The sequence below is a fragment of the Salmo trutta genome, unplaced genomic scaffold (genome assembly GCF_901001165.1).
Source record: "Salmo trutta unplaced genomic scaffold, fSalTru1.1, whole genome shotgun sequence".
Taxonomy (NCBI): Eukaryota; Metazoa; Chordata; class Actinopteri; order Salmoniformes; family Salmonidae; genus Salmo; species Salmo trutta.
Window position 1 is genome coordinate 832,822 of NW_021822351.1, and position 22,834 is coordinate 855,655.

General features: G+C 48.0%; 2 protein-coding genes across 3 annotated transcripts in view; one reads left to right on the forward strand and one right to left on the reverse strand.

Moving 5' to 3' along the window:
• Positions 1-7,392, reverse strand: part of LOC115181935 (protein kinase C beta type) — a 91,207-nt gene extending 83,815 nt beyond the window's left edge. The window contains exons 1-2 of one of the 2 annotated variants that reach the window (XM_029743629.1): positions 6,906-7,392; positions 3,663-3,694 (exon numbers count right to left, since the gene is read on the reverse strand). In XM_029743629.1, the coding sequence (XP_029599489.1) occupies positions 3,663-3,694; positions 6,906-7,108 (235 nt within the window). In that variant the 5' untranslated portion in view covers positions 7,109-7,392. The remainder of the gene's footprint in view (positions 1-3,662; positions 3,695-6,905) is intronic. The other variant, XM_029743630.1, reaches the window with a different exon arrangement.
• Positions 7,393-11,622: 4,230 nt separating this feature from the next.
• On the forward strand, positions 11,623-16,133 carry LOC115181929 (ATP synthase membrane subunit DAPIT, mitochondrial). The gene is made up of 4 exons (XM_029743622.1): positions 11,623-11,724; positions 11,871-11,941; positions 15,581-15,673; positions 15,826-16,133. The coding sequence occupies exons 2-4, from the start codon at positions 11,873-11,875 to the stop codon at positions 15,925-15,927; spliced, it is 264 nt and encodes an 87-aa protein (XP_029599482.1). The 5' UTR covers positions 11,623-11,724; positions 11,871-11,872; the 3' UTR covers positions 15,928-16,133.
• Positions 16,134-22,834: the final 6,701 nt, after the last annotated feature.

The following is a 22,834-nucleotide window of genomic DNA, read 5'->3' on the forward strand; positions in this document are numbered from 1 at the left end:
TAAACTGAAACGTTTTCTCTCCACCCCACAAATGATCTCTGTTGTCAAGAGGGGTTATGGATGTGGGTACGCAGACCAGCGAGCGGCCCCCACCACAACGAGTGGCCCCCACCCCCACCACAACGAGCGGCCCCCACCCCCACGAGCGGCCCCCACCCCCATCACGACGAGCGGCCCCCACCCCCACGAGCGGCCCCCACCCCCGCCACGACGAGCGGCCCCCACCACCGCCACGACGAGCGGCCCCCACCACCGCCACGACGAGCGGCCCCCACCCCCACCACGACGAGCAGCTCCCACCCCCACCACGACGAGCGGCTCCCACCCCCACCACGACGAGCGGCCCCCACCAACGTCACGACGAGCAGCCCCCACCCCTATCAAAGACCCATCATGATGAGCGGCCCCCACCAACGTCACGACGAGCAGCCCCCACCCCTATCAAAGTTACCCATCATGATGAGGCCCCCCGGTTACCCATCCCTGCTATAAATAATGACTGGGATCAATCACAGCGCGGCGCGACATCCCAGCTGGACACCCACCCGCTGCCCTCGTTCCTCCCCCTGTAACCTACTCCTCCCGGTGGCAACGGAACCCCCTGTCACCAACTGAGACGGACCAGAAGACAAGAGCAGACATCGGGTCTAACCGTTAACCATCAACAGATCACCAGAGCAACGTGGGAAATATTTATAGTCAATACATTTGGCTACTGTATTATAATGACGTGGTATATAATAAGTTACCACAATATATAGACTAGGCTGCTACAGTAACCTACTACAATATATAGACTAGGCTGCTACAGTAACCTACTACAATATATAGACTAGGTTGCTATAGTAACCTACTACAATATATAGACTAGGCTGCTACAGTAACCTACTACAATATATAGACTAGGCTGCTATAGTAACCTACTACAATATATAGACTAGGCTGCTATAGTAACCTACTACAATATATAGACTGCTATAGTAACCTACTACAATATATAGACTAGGCTGCTATAGTAACCTACTACAATATATAGACTAGACTGCTTAGTAACCGACTACAATATATAGACTAGGCTGCTATAGTAACCTACTACAATATATAGACTACTATAGTAACCTACTACAATATATAGACTAGGCTGCTATAGTAACCTACTACAATATATAGACTAGACTGCTATAGTAACCTACTACAATATATAGACTACTATAGTAACCTACTACAATATATAGACTGCTATAGTAACCTACTACAATATATAGACTAGGCTGCTATAGTAACCTACTACAATATATAGACTAGGCTGCTATAGTAACCTACTACAATATATAGACTAGGCTGCTACAGTAACCTACTACAATATATAGACTAGGCTGCTATAGTAACCTACTACAATATATAGACTAGGCTGCTATAGTAACCTACTACAATATATAGACTAGGCTGCTATAGTAACCTACTACAATATATAGACTAGGTTGCTATAGTAACCTACTACAATATATAGACTAGGCTGCTATAGTAACCTACTACAATATATAGACTAGGCTGCTATAGTAACCTACTACAATATATAGACTAGGCTGCTATAGTAACCTACTACAATATATAGACTAGGCTGCTATAGTAACCTACTACAATATATAGACTGCTATAGTAACCTACTACAATATATAGACTAGGCTGCTATAGTAACCTACTACAATATATAGACTAGGCTGCTATAGTAACCTACTACAATATATAGACTAGGCTGCTATAGTAACCTACTACAATATATAGACTAGGCTGCTATAGTAACCTACTACAATATATAGACTAGGCTGCTACAGTAACCTACTACAATATATAGACTAGGCTGCTATAGTAACCTACTACAATATATAGACTAGGCTGCTATCGTAACCTACTACAATATATAGACTGCTATAGTAACCTACTACAATATATAGACTAGGCTGCTATAGTAACCTACTACAATATATAGACTAGGCTGCTATAGTAACCTACTACAATATATAGACTAGGCTGCTATAGTAACCTACTACAATATATAGACTGCTATAGTAACCTACTACAATATATAGACTAGGCTGCTATAGTAACCTACTACCATATATAGACTAGGCTGCTACAGTAACCTACTACCATATATAGACTAGGCTGCTACAGTAACCTACTACCATATATAGACTAGGCTGCTACAGTAACCTACTACAATATATAGACTAGGCTGCTATAGTAACCAACTACAATATATAGACTAGGCTGCTATAGTAACCTACTACAATATATAGACTAGGCTGCTACAGTAACCTACTACCATATATAGACTAGGCTGCTATAGTAACCTACTACAATATATAGACTAGGCTGCTATAGTAACCTACTACCATATATAGACTAGGCTGCTATCGTAACCTACTACAATATATAGACTAGGCTGCTATAGTAACCTACTACAATATATAGACTAGGCTGCTATAGTAACCTACTACAATATATAGACTAGGCTGCTATAGTAACCTACTACAATATATAGACTAGGCTGCTATAGTAACCTACTACAATATATAGACTAGGCTGCTACAGTAACTACTACCATATATAGACTAGGCTGCTACAGTAACCTACTACCATATATAGACTAGGCTGCTACAGTAACCTACTACCATATATAGACTAGGCTGCTACAGTAACCTACTACCATATATAGACTAGGCTGCTATCGTAACCTACTACAATATATAGACTAGGCTGCTACAGTAACCTACTACAATATATAGACTAGGCTGCTACAGTAACCTACTACCATATATAGACTAGGCTGCTACAGTAACCTACTACAATATATAGACTAGGCTGCTACAGTAACCTACTACAATATATAGACTAGGCTGCTATAGTAACCTACTACAATATATAGACTAGGCTGCTATAGTAACCTACTACAATATATAGACTAGGCTGCTATAGTAACCTACTACAATATATAGACTAGGCTGCTATAGTAACCTACTACAATATATAGACTAGGCTGCTATAGTAACCTACTACCATATATAGACTAGGCTGCTATAGTAACCTACTACAATATATAGACTAGGCTGCTATAGTAACCTACTACAATATATAGACTAGGCTGCTACAGTAACCTACTACCATATATAGACTAGGCTGCTACAGTAACCTACTACAATATATAGACTAGACTGCTACAGTAACCTACTACCATATATAGACTAGGCTGCTACAGTAACCTACTACAATATATAGACTAGGTTGCTATAGTAACCTACTACAATATATAGACTAGGCTGCTATAGTAACCTACTACAATATATAGACTGCTTAGTAACCTACTACAATATATAGACTGCTTAGTAACCTACTACAATATATAGACTAGACTGCTATAGTAACTTACTACAATATATAGACTAGGCTGCTATAGTAACCTACTACAATATATAGACTAGGCTGCTACAGTAACCTACTACAATATATAGACTAGGCTGCTATAGTAACCTACTACAATATATAGACTAGGCTGCTATAGTAACCTACTACCATATATAGACTAGGCTGCTACAGTAACCTACTACCATATATAGACTAGGCTGCTACAGTAGGCCAATAGGCCTGTAGATAAGTCCTACCTTGACACTGGAAACCTTGCTTCCCGAAACCCCTGTGAAGAGAAATGAAACATGAGGTTTAGTATGGACTCTGATGATGGAATGTCCTCACTACAACACACCTCTTTCTAATGTTGGAATTGTGGTTGTATTTATTAGGGATCCTCATTAGCTACTCTTCCTGGGGTCCAAACACACCAAAGCATCCACATTACAGATAAAACAACAGATAAAACAGTTAACTATGTTTGTAACCTTTATTTAACTAGGCAAATCAGTTAAGAACAAATTCTTATTTTACAATGACGGCCAGGGAACAGTGGGTTAACTGCCTTGTTCAGGGGCAGAACGACAGATTTGTACCTTGTCAGCTCAGGGATTTGATCCAGCAACCTTTCAGTTACTAGTCCAACGCTCTAACCACCAGTCTACCTGCCCCCCTTCTAACCACCAGGCTACCTGCCCCCTTCTAACCACCAGTCTACCTGCCCCCCTTCTAACCACCAGGCTACCTGCCCCCCTTCTAACCACCAGTCTACCTGCCCCCCCCTTCTAACCACCAGTCTACCTGCCCCCCTTCTAACCACCAGTCTACCTGCCCCCCTTCTAACCACCAGTCTACCTGCCCCCCCCTTCTAACCACCAGTCTACCTGCCCCCCCCTTCTAACCACCAGTCTACCTGCCCCCCCCTTCTAACCACCAGTCTACCTGCCCCCCCCCTTCTAACCACCAGTCTACCTGCCCCCCCTTCTAACCACCAGTCTACCTGCCCCCCTTCTAACCACCAGTCTACCTGCCCCCCCTTCTAACCACCAGTCTACCTGCCCCCCCCTTCTAACCACCAGTGTACCTGCCCCCCTTCTAACCACCAGTCTACCTGCCCCCCCCTTCTAACCACCAGTCTACTTGCCCCCCTTCTAACCACCAGTCTACCTGCCCCCCCCTTCTAACCACCAGTCTACCTGCCCCCCCTTCTAACCACCAGTCTACCTGCCCCCCTTCTAACCACCAGTCTACCTGCCCCCCCTTCTAACCACCAGTCTACCTGCCCCCCCCTTCTAACCACCAGTCTACCTGCCCCCCTTCTAACCACCAGTCTACCTGCCCCCCCTCTTCTAACCACCAGTCTACATGCCCCCCTTCTAACCACCAGTCTACCTGCCCCCCCCTTCTAACCACCAGTCTACCTGCCCCCCCTTCTAACCACCAGTCTACCTGCCCCCCCTTCTAACCACCAGTCTACCTGCCCCCCCTTCTAACCACCAGTCTACCTGCCCCCCCTTCTAACCACCAGTCTACCTGCCCCCCCCCCCTTCTAACCACCAGTCTACCTGCCCCCCCTTCTAACCACCAGTCTACCTGCCCCCCCCTTCTAACCACCAGTCTACCTGCCCCCCCCCCCTTCTAACCACCAGTCTACCTGCCCCCCCCTTCTAACCACCAGTCTACCTGCCCCCCCCTTCTAACCACCAGTCTACCTGCCCCCCCTTCTAACCACCAGTCTACCTGCCCCCCCTTCTAACCACCAGTCTACCTGCCCCCCCCTTCTAACCACCAGTCTACCTGCCCCCCTTCTAACCACCAGTCTACCTGCCCCCCCTTCTAACCACCAGTCTACCTGCCCCCCCCTTCTAACCACCAGTCTACCTGCCCCCCCCCTTCTAACCACCAGTCTACCTGCCCCCCTTCTAACCACCAGTCTACCTGCCCCCCTTCTAACCACCAGTCTACCTGCCCCCCCTTCTAACCACCAGTCTACCTGCCCCCCCCTTCTAACCACCAGTCTACCTGCCCCCCCTTCTAACCACCAGTCTACCTGCCCCCCCTTCTAACCACCAGTCTACCTGCCCCCCCCCTTCTAACCACCAGTCTACCTGCCCCCCCCCTTCTAACCACCAGTCTACCTGCCCCCCCCTTCTAACCACCAGTCTACCTGCCCCCCTTCTAACCACCAGTCTACCTGCCCCCCTTCTAACCACCAGTCTACCTGCCCCCCTTCTAACCACCAGTCTACCTGCCCCCCTTCTAACCACCAGTCTACCTGCCCCCCCCCTTCTAACCACCAGTCTACCTGCCCCCCCTTCTAACCACCAGTCTACCTGCCCCCCTTCTAACCACCAGTCTACCTGCCCCCCCTTCTAACCACCAGTCTACCTGCCCCCCTTCTAACCACCAGTCTACCTGCCCCCCTTCTAACCACCAGTCTACCTGCCCCCCTTCTAACCACCAGTCTACCTGCCCCCCTTCTAACCACCAGTCTACCTGCCCCCCTTCTAACCACCAGTCTACCTGCCCCCCTTCTAACCACCAGTCTACCTGCCCCCCCCTTCTAACCACCAGTCTACCTGCCCCCCCCTTCTAACCACCAGTCTACCTGCCCCCCCCCCTTCTAACCACCAGTCTACCTGCCCTCCCCCCTTCTAACCACCAGTCTACCTGCCCTCCCCCTTCTAACCACCAGTCTACCTGCCCTCCCCCCTTCTAACCACCAGTCTACCTGCCCCCCCCTTCTAACCACCAGTCTACCTGCCCTCCCCCCTTCTAACCACCAGTCTACCTGCCCCCCCCTTCTAACCACCAGTCTACCTGCCCCCCCCTTCTAACCACCAGTCTACCTGCCCCCCCTTCTAACCACCAGTCTACCTGCCCCCCCCTTCTAACCACCAGTCTACCTGCCCCCCCCTTCTAACCACCAGTCTACCTGCCCCCCCTTCTAACCACCAGTCTACCTGCCCCCCCTTCTAACCACCAGTCTACCTGCCCCCCCCTTCTAACCACCAGTCTACCTGCCCCCCCCTTCTAACCACCAGTCTACCTGCCCCCCCTTCTAACCACCAGTCTACCTGCCCCCCCTTCTAACCACCAGTCTACCTGCCCCCCTTCTAACCACCAGTCTACCTGCCCCCCCATTAAGTTTGTACTTAATGAGCTGAAGATAAAACAGATCATCATAACATCCCTGAATGGTGTCACACCGACACACCGACACACACACAACCTGTAGTCAGTGTGTGATGCGGTAGAACGGTCGATAGACTGCCTATCTGTCTGATGGGTCCGACCACACACAGGACACTACACTGACGGATTCATGGTTATAGAACCACGTTCCATTCGGGGTTTTGGAGGCTGTGGGTTAAATATCTTGTTTGTGATTCATGCCGTCTCTCTCTCTCTCGCTGTCTGGCTAAAGTCATTCAGCAGCAAGTGAATCACCTGTACCCTGCGCGCCGCACACACACCCCCCACGCACGCACACTAACCAGATGAAGTCCGTGCAGTGGCTGCAGAACGTGGGCTGCTTGAAGAAGCGCGCGATGAACTTGTGGTCCTTGACCTCGTGCACGTTCTTCTGGCGCAGAGCTCCTTGGCGCGCGAAGCCCCTCGCGGCCCCGCTCTCCCGCCGCTCGGATCCCCCGGTGCTCGAGCTCTCTCCGTCGCTGCTGCCCTGCTCGCGGTCAGCCATTTTAACGCGGAAGTGTTCTGAAATGAGGAGGAAAGAGAGAGTTGTGTGCCTTTTCAGCAGGTGCCTCCCTCCCTTCTTCCTCTCTCGGTGTCGGTTTCCCCCCGGTGTTCGCTCGGTGTGAATGTCCGGACTCCTGCCAAGCCTCACACTGCCGGGTCCCCGACTCCCCGTGGGCCCTGCTTCCCTGTTCGCTCGGAGACAGCAGCGCTGCTACAGCTGTGGCGACGTGCTGCTGGTGTGTGAGCGGAGCGCCTCATGCAGTGTGTATGTTGTTTGCAGGAAGAGTGTTGCGCTGAAACCGTGAGATAGGGGGCAACGAAGGCCCTCCCCCTTATCTACTCGGAATTGCACGGTGCACGGTGTGAGTGTGTAGGAAGAGACAGAGGGACTGTTTTTGTCGCAAACATTTGGGTGAACAGTAGGTATGGGTTTAGCCTAGGTCACGAGAGAGACAGAGATACTGACAGAGAGAAGGGCTGTGTTGTTGAATGTTTGTGAATGTAGAGGTCTAAAACATCCCCAGGGAGATAAACAAGTAAACACTTGTTGAAGATCACCTGACCAGCCACTCAGCCAGTGAGAGAGAGAAGGACATGGGTGGAACTCTAGAATGTAGAGGATGATGGAATAGAACTGTAGAATAGATAGAACACCAGAATATAGAACTGTAGAATAGATAGAACACCAGAATATAGAACTGTGGAATAGATAGAACACCAGAATATAGAACTGTAGAATAGATAGAACACCAGAATATAGAACTGTGCAATAGGAGGGTGAAGCCACAGAGCTCTAAGGGAGTGATGTGGATCCTGGTAGAATAGGGGGGTAAAGCCACAGAGCTCTAAGGGAGTGATGTGGATCCTGGTAGAATAGGAGGGTGAAGCCACAGAGCTCTAAGGGAGTGATGTGGATCCTGGTAGAATAGGGGGGTAAAGCCACAGAGCTCTAAGGGAGTGATGTGGATCCTGGTAGAATAGGAGGGTGAAGCCACAGAGCTCTAAGGGAGTGATGTGGATCCTGGTAGAATAGGAGGGTGAAGCCACAGAGCTCTAAGGGAGTGATGTGGATCCTGGTAGAATAGGGGGGTGAAGCCACAGAGCTCTAAGGGAGTGATGTGGATCCTGGTAGAATAGGAGGGTAAAGCCACAGAGCTCTAAGGGAGTGATGTGGATCCTGGTAGAATAGGAGGGTGAAGCCACAGAGCTCTAAGGGAGTGATGTGGATCCTGGTAGAATAGGAGGGTGAAGCCACAGAGCTCTAAGGGAGTGATGTGGATCCTGGTAGAATAGGAGGGTGAAGCCACAGAGCTCTAAGGGAGTGATGTGGATCCTGGTAGAATAGGAGGGTGAAGCCACAGAGCTCTAAGGGAGTGATGTGGATCCTGGTAGAATAGGAGGGTGAAGCCACAGAGCTCTAAGGGAGTGATGTGGATCCTGGTAGAATAGGGGGGTAAAGCCACAGAGCTCTAAGGGAGTGATGTGGATCCTGGTAGGTAAAGATCTAGGGTCAGCCCAGCCTCTCTCCAGATCTGAACCATCAAGGAGATAAACCACTAGGAAAACATGTCCTTGGATCATATCAAATCAAAGTTTGTCACGCGCGCCGAATACAACAGGTGTAGTAGACCTTACAGTGAAATGCTGAATACAACAGGTGTAGTAGACCTTACAGTGAAATGCTGAATACAACAGGTGTAGTAGACCTTACAGTGAAATGCTGAATACAACAGGTGTAGTAGACCTCACAGTGAAATGCTGAATACAACAGGTGTAGTAGACCTCACAGTGAAATGCTGAATACAACAGGTGTAGTAGACCTTACAGTGAAATGCTGAATACAACAGGTGTAGTAGACCTTACAATGAAATGCTGAATACAACAGGTGTAGTAGACCTCACAGTGAAATGCTGAATACAACAGGTGTAGTAGACCTCACAGTGAAATGCTGAATACAACAGGTGTAGTAGACCTTACAGTGAAATGCTGAATACAACAGGTGTAGTAGACCTTACAATGAAATGCTGAATACAACAGATGTAGTAGACCTTACAGTGAAATGCTGAATACAACAGGTGTAGTAGACCTTACAGTGAAATGCTGAATACAACAGGTGTAGTAGACCTCACAGTGAAATGCTGAATACAACAGGTGTAGTAGACCTCACAGTGAAATGCTGAATACAACAGGTGTAGTAGACCTCACAGTGAAATGCTGAATACAACAGGTGTAGTAGACCGTACAGTGAAATGCTGAATACAACAGGTGTAGTAGACCTTACAGTGAAATGCTGAATACAACAGGTGTAGTAGACCTCACAGTGAAATGCTGAATACAACAGGTGTAGTAGACCTCACAGTGAAATGCTGAATACAACAGGTGTAGTAGACCGTACAGTGAAATGCTGAATACAACAGGTGTAGTAGACCTTACAGTGAAATGCTGAATACAACAGGTGTAGTAGACCTCACAGTGAAATGCTGAATACAACAGGTGTAGACCTCACAGTGAAATGCTGAATACAACAGGTGTAGTAGACCTCACAGTGAAATGCTGAATACAACAGGTGTAGTAGACCTCACAGTGAAATGCTGAATACAACAGGTGTAGACCTTACAGTGAAATGCTGAATACAACAGGTGTAGTAGACCTCACAGTGAAATGCTGAATACAACAGGTGTAGTAGACCTTACAGTGAAATGCTGAATACAACAGGTGTAGTAGACCTTACAGTGAAATGCTGAATACAACAGGTGTAGTAGACCTTACAGTGAAATGCTGAATACAACAGGTGTAGACCTTACAGTGAAATGCTGAATACAACAGGTGTAGTAGACCTTACAGTGAAATGCTGAATACAGCAGGTGTAGTAGACCTCACAGTGAAATGCTGAATACAACAGGTGTAGTAGACCTTACAATGAAAGGCTGACTGACAGGCTCTAACCAACAGTGCAAAAAAGCTATTAGGTGAACAATAGGTAGGTAAAGAAATAAAAACAACAGTAAAAAGACAGGCTATATACAGAAAAAAATAAGAAATAAAAATACAAAATAATTTTTTTATGAAATGTATGCATTCACTACTGTAAGTTGCTCTGGATAAGAGCGTCTGCTAAATGACTAAAATGTAAATGTGTGTACAGTAATGAGGCTACATACAGACACCGGTTAGTCAGGCTGATTGAGGTAGTATGTACATGTAGATATGGTTAAAGTGACTATGCATATATGATGAACAGAGAGTAGCAGTAGCGTAAAAAAGAGGGGTTGGCGGGTGGTGGGACACAATGCAGATAGTCCGGTTAGCCAATTGGTTGGTCGGCCCAATTGAGGTAGTATGTACATGAATGTAGTCAGTGTGTCTCTAGGGACAACACACACACACACACACACACACACACACACACTACCCTCTGGAATGTGGTGATTGTTCACCTCTCCATTACAACAGCATTGCATCACAGGTTTCCTCAGGAGGACAACAACAATAGTCTGTAGTTGTCAAGAGTTGCAGAGGTCATTGGAAATAATGGCATTGTTGATTAGAGGTTTTTCCCCTTTCATTTGGCTATTTTAGTCTTATACCATATGGTCTATCTATCCAATAGAAACTCATGGACAATATGCATACAGATATAAAACATTAATACTGTAATATTCATATATATTTTTTAAAGTATACATTTCCAAAGTTACCAAGTTACCATAGATTACCTGTTATTTACCAAAATGACTGAAGATTCCGGTAACTTTAGTAAATTATCGGTAGTTTTGTGATACTAACCGTTTAGACCTCATATTGAGGTCTATTGTCTGTCTGTGGCTGTCTGTACATTGTCTGCTTTGACAGTGTAGAGACTGAGGGGGGGGGGGGGGGGGTTAAATGTATTTGTCTAAGATGTATGTAAACATCCGACTTCAACTGTATATATATATATATAGATGTCACAAATGTATTATTTGCACAGTTCTTTATAAAACATGAGTTATTTGTCTCATTTGACAGTATAAAACATGTTATTTCTCTGAGGGTTTTTTTTATAAAACAACATTATTTGTCCCTCTGTCGTGAAACCATCAAGTGATAAGACATGTATTTGTTTAAAATCTATCATTGAACAACCCCATGCCATAATTGGTGTGTTTTTTCCCCACTATCTAATCTACTTCATAATGTCTTTAAACAATACAAGTTAATTTACCAACATTTCTGAAAAATTGATATATTGCGTTTTGGAATGAAATTCTTCATTTTAAACGTCTTTATGCTCTTTTGAAACTTTTTGTGTGTGTAATATTTACTGTTAATGTCTGTTTATTTAACTTGCTTTGGGAATGTAAACATGTGTCCCACGCCATTAAAGGCCTTCAGAATGAAATGTCTACCGTCGGCTTTCTGTTCAACTGCGTGTTTCTGGCGCCACCTGCTGGCTGTTCAGGAGACGACGCGCTGGGATCCGACATTGCCGCTTGTGTAACTGTCATTGGATGGGATTTTGAATGTTAATGCCTGACTGGGTACATACACTGTCCATCAAATGAAACCGGAAGAAAGGTTACATATCAAAACAATGTGTAAGGAAGTATAGTGGTGTGTCCTTACCGAGCTGTTACGGTGAGTGTATTGTGGCATGATATTCTAACTGTTGTCTGGTTTGAAACGCCGGTTGTTTATTTGCATGTGTTGTAGCAGGCTAGTGAACGTGACATGAACCTAACCTTCAGCCAATAATGTTATCTTGTTGTGAACCGTTTCCTCAGCCATGCCAACTTCCCCGGTAAAGACTCGGATCCCGCTCACGAGCTTCGGTCATCTGATCACCGAGGTGAAGGTCGGTAAACCGAGTGACCCCCCCCCCCCCCCCCCAGCTTCTACATCCAAGCCATAAGACGACTAAATATACTGAATATACTGCTAAGTTATCTGTAACGACATAGGAGGCGGTTTATGGTAGAATAAGGAACATCAACAGCTCTGGTTGACATTACTGCACACTCCTTCAACTTGAGACATCTGTTGTGTGACAAAACTGCACTTTTTAGTGGCCTTTTTAATGTCAACTGCACCAGATGCACTGGTGTGATGATCATGCTGTTTAATCAGCTTCTTGATTTGCCACACCTGTCAGGTGGATGGATTATCTGGGCACAGGATAAATGCTCACTAACAGGGATATAAACACATTTGTGATAAAATAAAGCTTTTTGTGCGTATGAAAAATGTCTGAGATGTTCTTATTTCAGTTCATGAAACATGGGACCAGCACTTTATATGTTGGTGTTTACACTTTAGTTCAATGTATTTAACCAATACCACACCTCCGCCGTCGACCCTTAACCAATACCACACCTCTGCTATCGACCCTTAACCAATACCACACCTCTGCTATCGACCCTTAACCAATACCACACCTCTGCTATCGACCCTTAACCAATACCACACCTCTGCTATCGACCCTTAACCAATACCACACCTCTGCTATCGACCCTTAACCAATACCACACCTCTGCTGTCGACCCTTAACCAATACCACACCTCTGCTATCGACCCTTAACCAATACCACACCTCCGCCGTCGACCCTTAACCAATACCACACCTCTGCTATCGACCCTTAACCAATACCACACCTCTGCTATCGACCCTTAACCAATACCACACCTCCGCCGTCGACCCTTAACCAATACCACACCTCTGCTATCGACCCTTAACCAATACCACACCTCTGCTATCGACCCTTAACCAATACCACACCTCTGCTATCGACCCTTAACCAATACCACACCTCTGCTATCGACCCTTAACCAATACCACACCTCTGCTATCGACCCTTAACCAATACCACACCTCTGCTATCGACCCTTAACCAATACCACACCTCTGCTATCGACCCTTAACCAATACCACACCTCTGCTATCGACCCTTAACCAATACCACACCTCTGCTATCGACCCTTAACCAATACCACACCTCTGCTGTCGACCCTTAACCAATACCACACCTCTGCTATCGACCCTTAACCAATACCACACCTCTGCTATCGACCCTTAACCAATACCACACCTCTGCCGTCGACCCTTAACCAATACCACACCTCTGCTATCGACCCTTAACCAATACCACACCTCTGCCATCGACCCTTAACCAATACCACACCTCTGCTATCGACCCTTAACCAATACCACACCTCTGCTATCGACCCTTAACCAATACCACACCTCTGCTATCGACCCTTAACCAATACCACACCTCTGCTATCGACCCTTAACCAATACCACACCTCCGCTATCGACCCTTAACCAATACCACACCTCTGCTATCGACCCTTAACCAATACCACACCTCTGCTATCGACCCTTAACCAATACCACACCTCTGCCGTCGACCCTTAACACACAATCCTACTCATCCCTCCACGTGTTTAATTTCGGCACTTATGTTTTGAGCCGACTTCGTCCTGGGCTTTGAACGGGGAACCTGGTTCACACCCGGGAAGCAGCCCAGTTCCTAAACTAATGCAATTCACTTTCACCCGGCGCAAAACACACCTACCCTGGAGACCGGGTCAGATTAATGGAATCCCCTCAATGAGACACCTACCCTGGAGCCTGGGTCAGATTAATGGAATCCCCTCAATGAGACATCTACCCTGGAGACCAGATCAGATTAATGGAATCCCCTCAATGAGACACCTACCCTGGAGACTGGGTCAGATTAATGGAATCCCCTCAATGAGACACCTACCCTGGAGCCTGGGTCAGATTAATGGAATCCCCTCAATGAGACACCTACCCTGGAGACTGGGTCAGATTAATGGAATCCCCTCAATGAGACACCTACCCTGGAGACTGGGTCAGATTAATGGAATCCCCTCAATGAGACACCTACCCTGGAGACTGGGTCAGATTAATGGAATCCCCTCAATGAGACACCTACCCTGGAGCCTGGGTCAGATTAATGGAATCCCCTCAATGAGACATCTACCCTGGAGATCGGGTCAGATTAATGGAATCCCCTCAATGAGACACCTACCCTGGAGACTGGGTCAGATTAATGGAATCCCCTCAATGAGACATCTACCCTGGAGCCTGGGTCAGATTAATGGAATCCCCTCAATGAGACACCTACCCTGGAGCCTGGGTCAGATTAATGGAATCCCCTCAATGAGACACCTACCCTGGAGACTGGGTCAGATTAATGGAATCCCCTCAATGAGACACCTACCCTGGAGCCTGGGTCAGATTAATGGAATCCCCTCAATGAGACACCTACCCTGGAGACTGGGTCAGATTAATGGAATCCCCTCAATGAGACACCTACCCTGGAGCCTGGGTCAGATTAATGGAATCCCCTCAATGAGACATCTACCCTGGAGATCGGGTCAGATTAATGGAATCCCCTCAATGAGACACCTACCCTGGAGACTGGGTCAGATTAATGGAATCCCCTCAATGAGACATCTACCCTGGAGCCTGGGTCAGATTAATGGAATCCCCTCAATGAGACACCTACCCTGGAGCCTGGGTCAGATTAATGGAATCCCCTCAATGAGACACCTACCCTGGAGACTGGGTCAGATTAATGGAATCCCCTCAATGAGACACCTACCCTGGAGACTGGGTCAGATTAATGGAATCCCCTCAATGAGACATCTACCCTGGAGCCTGGGTCAGATTAATGGAATCCTCTCAATGAGACATCTACCCTGGAGACTGGGTCAGATTAATGGAATCCCCTCAATGAGACACCTACCCTGGAGCCTGGGTCAGATTAATGGAATCCCCTCAATGAGACACCTACCCTGGAGCCTGGGTCAGATTAATGGAATCTCCTCAATGAGACACCTACCCTGGAGCCTGGGTCAGATTAATGGAATCCCCTCAATGAGACACCTACCCTGGAGACTGGGTCAGATTAATGGAATCCCCTCAATGAGACATCTACCCTGGAGCCTGGGTCAGATTAATGGAATCCCCTCAATGAGACACCTACCCTGGAGACTGGGTCAGATTAATGGAATCCCCTCAATGAGACACCTACCCTGGAGCCTGGGTCAGATTAATGGAATCCCCTCAATGAGACACCTACCCTGGAGCCTGGGTCAGATTAATGGAATCCCCTCAATGAGACACCTACCCTGGAGACTGGGTCAGATTAATGGAATCCCCTCAATGAGACATCTACCCTGGAGACTGGGTCAGATTAATGGAATCCCCTCAATGAGACACCTACCCTGGAGACTGGGTCAGATTAATGGAATCCCCTCAATGAGACACCTACCCTGGACACTGGGTCAGATTAATGGAATCCCCTCAATGAGACACCTACCCTGGAGCCTGGGTCAGATTAATGGAATCTCCTCATACCTAATCACTGTGATGTCATCAAGATGTGTCCATTCAGATTGTCCTCACCTGTCTGTCTCTGTGTCTGTCTGTGTGTCTATCTATCTGTGTGTGTGTGTGTAACAGAGACAGTTGTTTGGTATGGAGGCTCCAGCTACTGTTAACCTGACTGGCTGGAGGAGACATTTCAACAGCTACACACTACAGGGCCGACGCAACGTAAGATACTCACACACTCTCACACACACACTCACACTCACACACACACACACACACACACACACACACACACTAGCTGCTGCTGCCATAGCTCTAGAAGAGTATTATACTGCTGACATAACCTCTCTCTGTCTCTTTTTCTCTCTCTCTAGTTTGTCCTGGCTACCTATGGTGTCCTAGCGTTGTCAGCAGCAGCCTATATGATACACAAACGGAGTAAAGAGGACCCCAGAGTAGCCAGCCCCACTGCCTGACTGACACCCTCTCTCAATGTCCAACGCTTTATTGACCTGATATTCACATTGTTTTCCAATACTACCAAATCAGAGATTCATAACAGCAGCGCTCTCCCTCTCTTCCGCTCTCTCTCTCTCCCTCCCTCTCTCCCTCCCTCTCTTCCGCTCCCTCCCTCCCTCTCGCTCTCTCTCTCAATGTTAATAAATAGAATTTAATCCAGTCACGATGTCTCTGTGTCGTCTTGGTTTAATCTCTAACCCAGAATAGAACAGAGCAGAATCCATTCTGGTATTCAGACTAACCGGTAACCATGACAACACCCTACTGGGAGCTCCAGGCTGTAGCGTGTATGTCTGGCCACAGGGTGGCGCTGGGGAGAGAGAATGTACTACATCAACTGGGTGGTTTGAGTGCAGATTGGCTGAAAGCCGTGGTATATCAGATCGTTTACCACGGGTATGACTGCTCTAATTACGTTGGTAACCAGTTTATAAAAGCAATAAGGCACCTCGGTCGTGCCTAAGATCAGTCTTTGGTATATTGGCCATATGCCACGTCCCCTCTGGCCTTATTGCTTAAATATGCAGCCTTACTGTATGTAGCCTACCTTACTGGTTATATATGGTCTCTATGGAAACAAGGGCCTGTCGCGCCAAACAGTGTCCCCCTCTACGTCACAATGGGATTGGATAAACTATTAGCGTCCGTTGCTATATCAACGGTGTGATGACCTAATGATTAGAATTCTGGAGATCATTACAGCCTAAATGACATTCTTTTCATCATCGTTATGCAAACAAGGCTGATTTCCGCTACAATTTTGCTGTTTAAACAAGTTTTGTTTAGCTAATAAAATGAAAACATTAATTCAAACTATTTCTTTGGTACCTTGTTAACATTTCAACATGAAATCCATGTCTTAAACGTTGCTACGTTTCATAAATGGCAAAGGAAACGTGTAATCTGCTTGACACATTAAAGTTACTTACCCTACAGACCAGGAAGTGAGCTAATTTCCACTCCATTCATATGGAAATCCATTTAATTCATACACTGGCTTGTCTGGCTGTCATGTTTTCATTTTAACCTGAACTTCCCTTATCTACACTGAAATAATATCATTTCACTAGTCCTCTATTATGATAGAAACAAATAGATCTTGCGTAGCTCATTAGTGCACCCTTGTGGTTGAATATATATATGTCTCTATTGTAGGTTCTAGGATACAACAATGAATAATGTGGAACAAATAAATACCATCAAAGGAAACCTTACAATAATGAACACCTCGTGAAACAGCTGTGAAAACCAACCCGGCAATATGTAAGATACATAAACTTTGATTAGTTTTTGGTACAGTTGTCTCATTCATTTATTTTCACAGATTTTATTTTTTTTTGGGGGGGGGGACACTCGCATGGCAATCAGAATGAAATACATCATTCTGGTGTGTGTAATAAAGAGCTGGGTGCTGTGTGGTTGGGAGGTTCTGCCTGTCACTTGTTCTCAACAGGCAGAACCTCAGAAGAGGGACTTGAAGAGGGAGACTGCAAAGCCCAGCCACTGCTGCTCTCTTTTGTTCTGCATGTTTTTAGTTCATCTGTGTATCTCACATATTATGTGCCCAGTATGATACGGCTAGCAAACTTTATTAGCAGATAACGACAACGTGACAATAACAGTAGCTTTACATGCTGTAATGAGATGCAGGAGGGGATGAGTGGGCAGATTGTTGGGCAATCAGACGTCACTCGATGCAGAATTTCGTCTGGAGGGAGAGGAGAGAAAGGATGAGGAGAGAGGCAGAATCAAGAGATGCTTGATCAGGTGCTGTGGCTAGTTCTTCCTGACACTTGTCCTCGACAGGCAGCCAGTCTCAGTCAGGGATTTTGGGCCCCATGAAAAGATATCACATTGGGCCCCACCACCACAGGCCACACCAACCCTGTGCAATTACCTGTAACCACACACCTCCAGAACCCAATCGACCCATTCAAAGCTTTACATAACTCTACCTTTGCAGGCTTGCGCAACTCTCCTGTAGTCCAATATTTAATGTAGGATATTTACTGAAAGTGAGCTGTGAAAATATAACACTGTGCAGACATGCATGCAACATTCTGCATACAGTGGAATTCACTATTTGATGCAAGACTGACACCCTCCATAAGAAATGTGCTAAAGGCCATCTTTTACAGTCTAAATGTCATTTTAATGGTAACAAAATCTTGAATGGAAAATTCTCTTAAGTTAATGAATAACTTAAAATAAATATAACTTAAATATTCATGAACCTCTTCAATTAAAATAAATGAACATTATCATCTATAGAATGAAAAGAATAAAATCAGCAGCAGATGTTTGAACTGAGTACATTTACCAACTAGAAAACCAGCAGCTGTAGAAGTGGAAATGAAAAGGCCTGATGGTGGCGCTAGAGGAAAGGTCAAGAGGTCACCAAATCAATAGGTTTCTTCCACTTGGGGTCTTGATTGTGCACAACAAATTCTATGCCAATCCAGCAATCACTTTGAGATATATCTTGTTCTCAGCCTGTGGGCATCATGTGTGTAGTGATCCAGTATCCATAGCCATGCCATTTAACAGTTATCACTGGCTCTTACTCAGCCTTACTCACCAAGAGCCCAGCGCCGAGCCTTCTTGCTAGCAAAGTCACTGATCAAGTCTTTGAAGTCCAGCTTTCTAGCTAACTGACATTCAATGGACAGCATGGCAAGACTGCAAAGCCTGTCCTGGGACATAGTGGACCTCAAATAGTTTAAATAAAATCTGTTTTATCTTACTGGAAGCTCTCTCGCCACCAGCAACACTCACAGGCAGAGTGCAAAATATACGTAAAGCAATGCACACTTCTCCAAAAATGCTTCGCAGCTGCATCTTACAAATTGCAGTCAGGAGACCAAGAGGGGTCAAGTTAGGAGGAAAGTGGCAGCATATCCAGTGTTCAGGAGACCAAGAGGGGACAAGTTAGGAGGAAAGTGGCAGCATATCCAGTGTTCAGGAGACCAAGAGGGGACAAGTTAGGAGGAAAGTGGCAGCATATCCAGTGTTCAGGAGACCAAGAGGGGACAAGTTAGGAGGAAAGTGGCAGCATATCCAGTGTTCAGGAGACCAAGAGGGGACAAGTTAGGGGGGAAAGTGGCAGCATATCCAGTGTTCAGGAGACCAAGAGGGGCACGTTAGGGGGGGAAGTGGCACCCTATCCAGTGTTCAGGAGACCAAGAGGGGACAAGTTAGGGGGAAAGTGGCAGCATATCCAGTGTTCAGGAGACCAAGAGGGGACAAGTTAGGGGGGAAAGTGGCAGCATATCCAGTGTTCAGGAGACCAAGAGGGGCACGTTAGGGGGGGAAGTGGCACCCTATCCAGTGTTCAGGAGACCAAGAGGGGACAAGTTAGGGGGAAAGTGGCAGCATATCCAGTGTTCAGGAGACCAAGAGGGGACAAGTTAGGGGGAAAGTGGCAGCATATCCAGTGTTCAGGAGACCAAGAGGGGCACGTTAGGGGGGGAAGTGGCAGCATATCCAGTGTTCAGGAGACCAAGAGGGGACAAGTTAGGGGGAAAGTGGCAGCATATCCAGTGTTCAGGAGACCAAGAGGGGCACGTTAGGGGGGGAAGTGGCAGCATATCCAGTGTTCAGGAGACCAAGAGGGGACAAGTTAGGGGGAAAGTGGCAGCATATCCAGTGTTCAGGAGACCAAGAGGGGGCACGTTAGGGGGGAAAGTGGCAGCATATCCAGTGTTCAGGTGTCTTACTTCATTATGAAACTCAGGTGTAAGATCTCTGGAACACATCATGATCAGTGGTTGGCACACAGAAGGGACTTTATCCTCACTAATCTGCCCAACTTTCAGAACAGCAGAAAATGATTCTACTATTTTTTGCAGTGGTGTGGAACCTAGTGTCCAAGTTACTTATGATGTTGTCCATAGCAGTTAAAAACCACTGTTTCCAAAACACCATTGCTGCACTGTCCTGAGCTGTCTCCTCATGAGAGGTCTCATCATGGAATCTCTTCCCTTTCCTCTGGTGGTTGTGTTCCTTGCTAAATTGAGGTGCATCATCCATTTGCGTAGCAGTCAGTGTTGCCTCAGACAGGAGAGACTCCCATCCATCTCTAAGAGCCTGCATCTCTTCCTTTAAGGCTCTGATATTGGCTGCCACTGTGTTAAGTGAGATTTGTCCTGACTGGAGAATCACATTCCTGTCCTCAATGAATTGCAGAACCTGCAATTATGCCAACTGACATGTCATTCAACACAATGCTGCTCACCTCCTTCAGTTGGGAGTAGGGCTGGTTCAGGGGTATGGGACTGGGGAGACAGGGCTGGTTCAGGGGTATGGGGATGGGGAGACAGGGCTGGTTCAGGGGTATGGGGATGGGGAGACAGGGCTGGTTCAGGGGTATGGGGATGGGGAGACAGGGCTGGTTCAGGGGTATGGGGATGGGGAGACAGGGCTGGTTCAGGGGTATGGGTATGTTGAGACAGGGCTGGTTCAGGGGGATGGGGATGGAGAGACAGGGCTGGTTCAGGGGTATGGGGATGGGGAGACAGGACTGGTTCAGGGGTATGGGGATGGGGAGACAGGACTGGTTCAGGGGTATGGGGATGGGGAGACAGGGCTGGTTCAGGGGGATGGGGATGGAGAGACAGGGCTGGTTCAGGGGTATGGGGATGGGGAGACAGGGCTGGTTCAGGGGTATGGGGAGACAGGGCTGGTTCAGGGGTAGGGGGATGGGGAGACAGGGCTGGTTCAGGGGGATGGGGATGGGGAGACAGGGCTGGTTCAGGGGTATGGGGATGGGGAGACAGGGCTGGTTCAGGGCTATGGGGATGGGGAGACAGGGCTGGTTCAGGGGTATGGGGATGGGGAGACAGGGCTGGTTCAGGGGGATGGGGATGGGGAGACAGGACTGGTTCAGGGGTATGGGGATGGGGAGACAGGGCTGGTTCAGGGGTATGGGGATGGGGAGACAGGGCTGGTTCAGGGGTATGGGGATGGGGAGACAGGACTGGTTCAGGGGTATGGGGATGGGGAGACAGGGCTGGTTCAGGGGTATGGGGATGGGGAGACAGGGCTGGTTCAGGGGTATGGGGATGGGGAGACAGGACTGGTTCAGGGGTATGGGGATGGGGAGACAGGGCTGGTTCAGGGGGATGGGGAGACAGGACTGGTTCAGGGGTATGGGGATGGGGAGACAGGACTGGTTCAGGGCTATGGGGATGGAGAGACAGGGCTGGTTCAGGGGGATGGGGATGGGGAGACAGGGCTGGTTCAGGGCTATGGGGATGGGGAGACAGGGCTGGTTCAGGGGGATTTGGAGACAGGGCTGGTTCAGGGGTATGGGGATGGGGAGACAGGGCTGGTTCAGGGGTAAGGGGATGGGGAGACAGGGCTGGTTCAGGGGGATGGGGATGGGGAGACAGGGCTGGTTCAGGGGTATGGGGATGGGGAGACAGGGCTGGTTCAGGGGTATGGGGAGACAGGGCTGGTTCAGGGGTATGGGGATGGGGAGACAGGGCTGGTTCAGGGGGATGGGGATGGGGAGACAGGGCTGGTTCAGGGGTATGGGGATGGGGAGACAGGGCTGGTTCAGGGGTATGGGGAGACAGGGCTGGTTCAGGGGTATGGGGATGGGGAGACAGGGCTGGTTCAGGGGTAAGGGGATGGGGAGACAGGGCTGGTTCAGGGGGATGGGGATGGGGAGACAGGGCTGGTTCAGGGGTATGGGGATGGGGAGACAGGGCTGGTTCAGGGGTATGGGGAGACAGGGCTGGTTCAGGGGTATGGGGATGGGGAGACAGGGCTGGTTCAGGGGTATGGGGAGACAGGGCTGGTTCAGGGGTATGGGGATGGGGAGACAGGGCTGGTTCAGGGGGATGGGGATGGGGAGACAGGGCTGGTTCAGGGGTATGGGGATGGGGAGACAGGACTGGTTCAGGGGTATGGGGATGGAGAGACAGGGCTGGTTCAGGGCTATGGGGATGGAGAGACAGGGCTGGTTCAGGGGTATGGGTATGGGGAGACAGGACTGGTTCAGGGGTATGGGCATGGGGAGACAGGGCTGGTTCAGGGGTATGGGGAGACAGGGCTGGTTCAGGGCTATGGGGATGGAGAGACAGGGCTGGTTCAGGGCTATGGGGATGGGGAGACAGGGCTGGTTCAGGGGGATGGAGAGACAGGGCTGGTTCAGGGGGATGGGGATGGGGAGACAGGGCTGGTTCAGGGGTATTGTCATGGGGAGACAGGGCTGGTTCAGGGGTATGGGGATGGGGAGACAGGGCTGGTTCAGGGGGATGGGGATGGGGAGACAGGACTGGTTCAGGGGTATGGGGATGGGGAGACAGGGCTGGTTCAGGGGTATGGGGATGGGGAGACAGGGCTGCTGAGCCTGAAGCTGCATCTGTTGGGCCTGGCACCAGGCAGGGGCAGGGACAACGGATTTAGTATGAATAGCTTGCTAAAGGTTTTCCTGCATTGATTAAATGTCGGATAAAAGAGGAGTGAATTGTAAACACTCCAAATTTTCCGTGAAGATATTAAGTAACTAATGTTAGGGGAGCAAAAGTAGCCTGTTTCACTACGGACTAAACTAACAGGTTCATTTCCACCACTCACGGACTACACACTCCTTCCTTTGTGAAGAAATGGGGGACATTCTGCCACCGTTTGTTTTCTCTCCTGTCTTTCTTTTCGTTTTTGGAAGAAAGATTTTTATTTAGGAAGCTGAGACTTGGGCAATTCACTGCTAGCAAGTACCGCCTGGTTTGGGGGCAGGACCGAACCATTTCATGTAAATAGAGAGGGGGGGGGGGCGAGGCTCTCTGGATGTTTACTTTTTGCCAAAAACAAGAAAGGAAAATGAAACCGTTCGTTTTATTAGTACATTGTAAATCATAT

Bases quoted from the DNA above. Each gene is read 5' to 3' on its own strand.
- LOC115181929 (XM_029743622.1), top strand. From the start codon at position 11,873: ATGCCAACTTCCCCGGTAAAGACTCGGATCCCGCTCACGAGCTTCGGT. The intron at 11,942-15,580 runs GTCGGTAAACCG...TGTGTGTAACAG, and splicing joins ATCTGATCACCGAGGTGAAG to AGACAGTTGTTTGGTATGGA. The intron at 15,674-15,825 runs GTAAGATACTCA...CTCTCTCTCTAG, and splicing joins CACTACAGGGCCGACGCAAC to TTTGTCCTGGCTACCTATGG.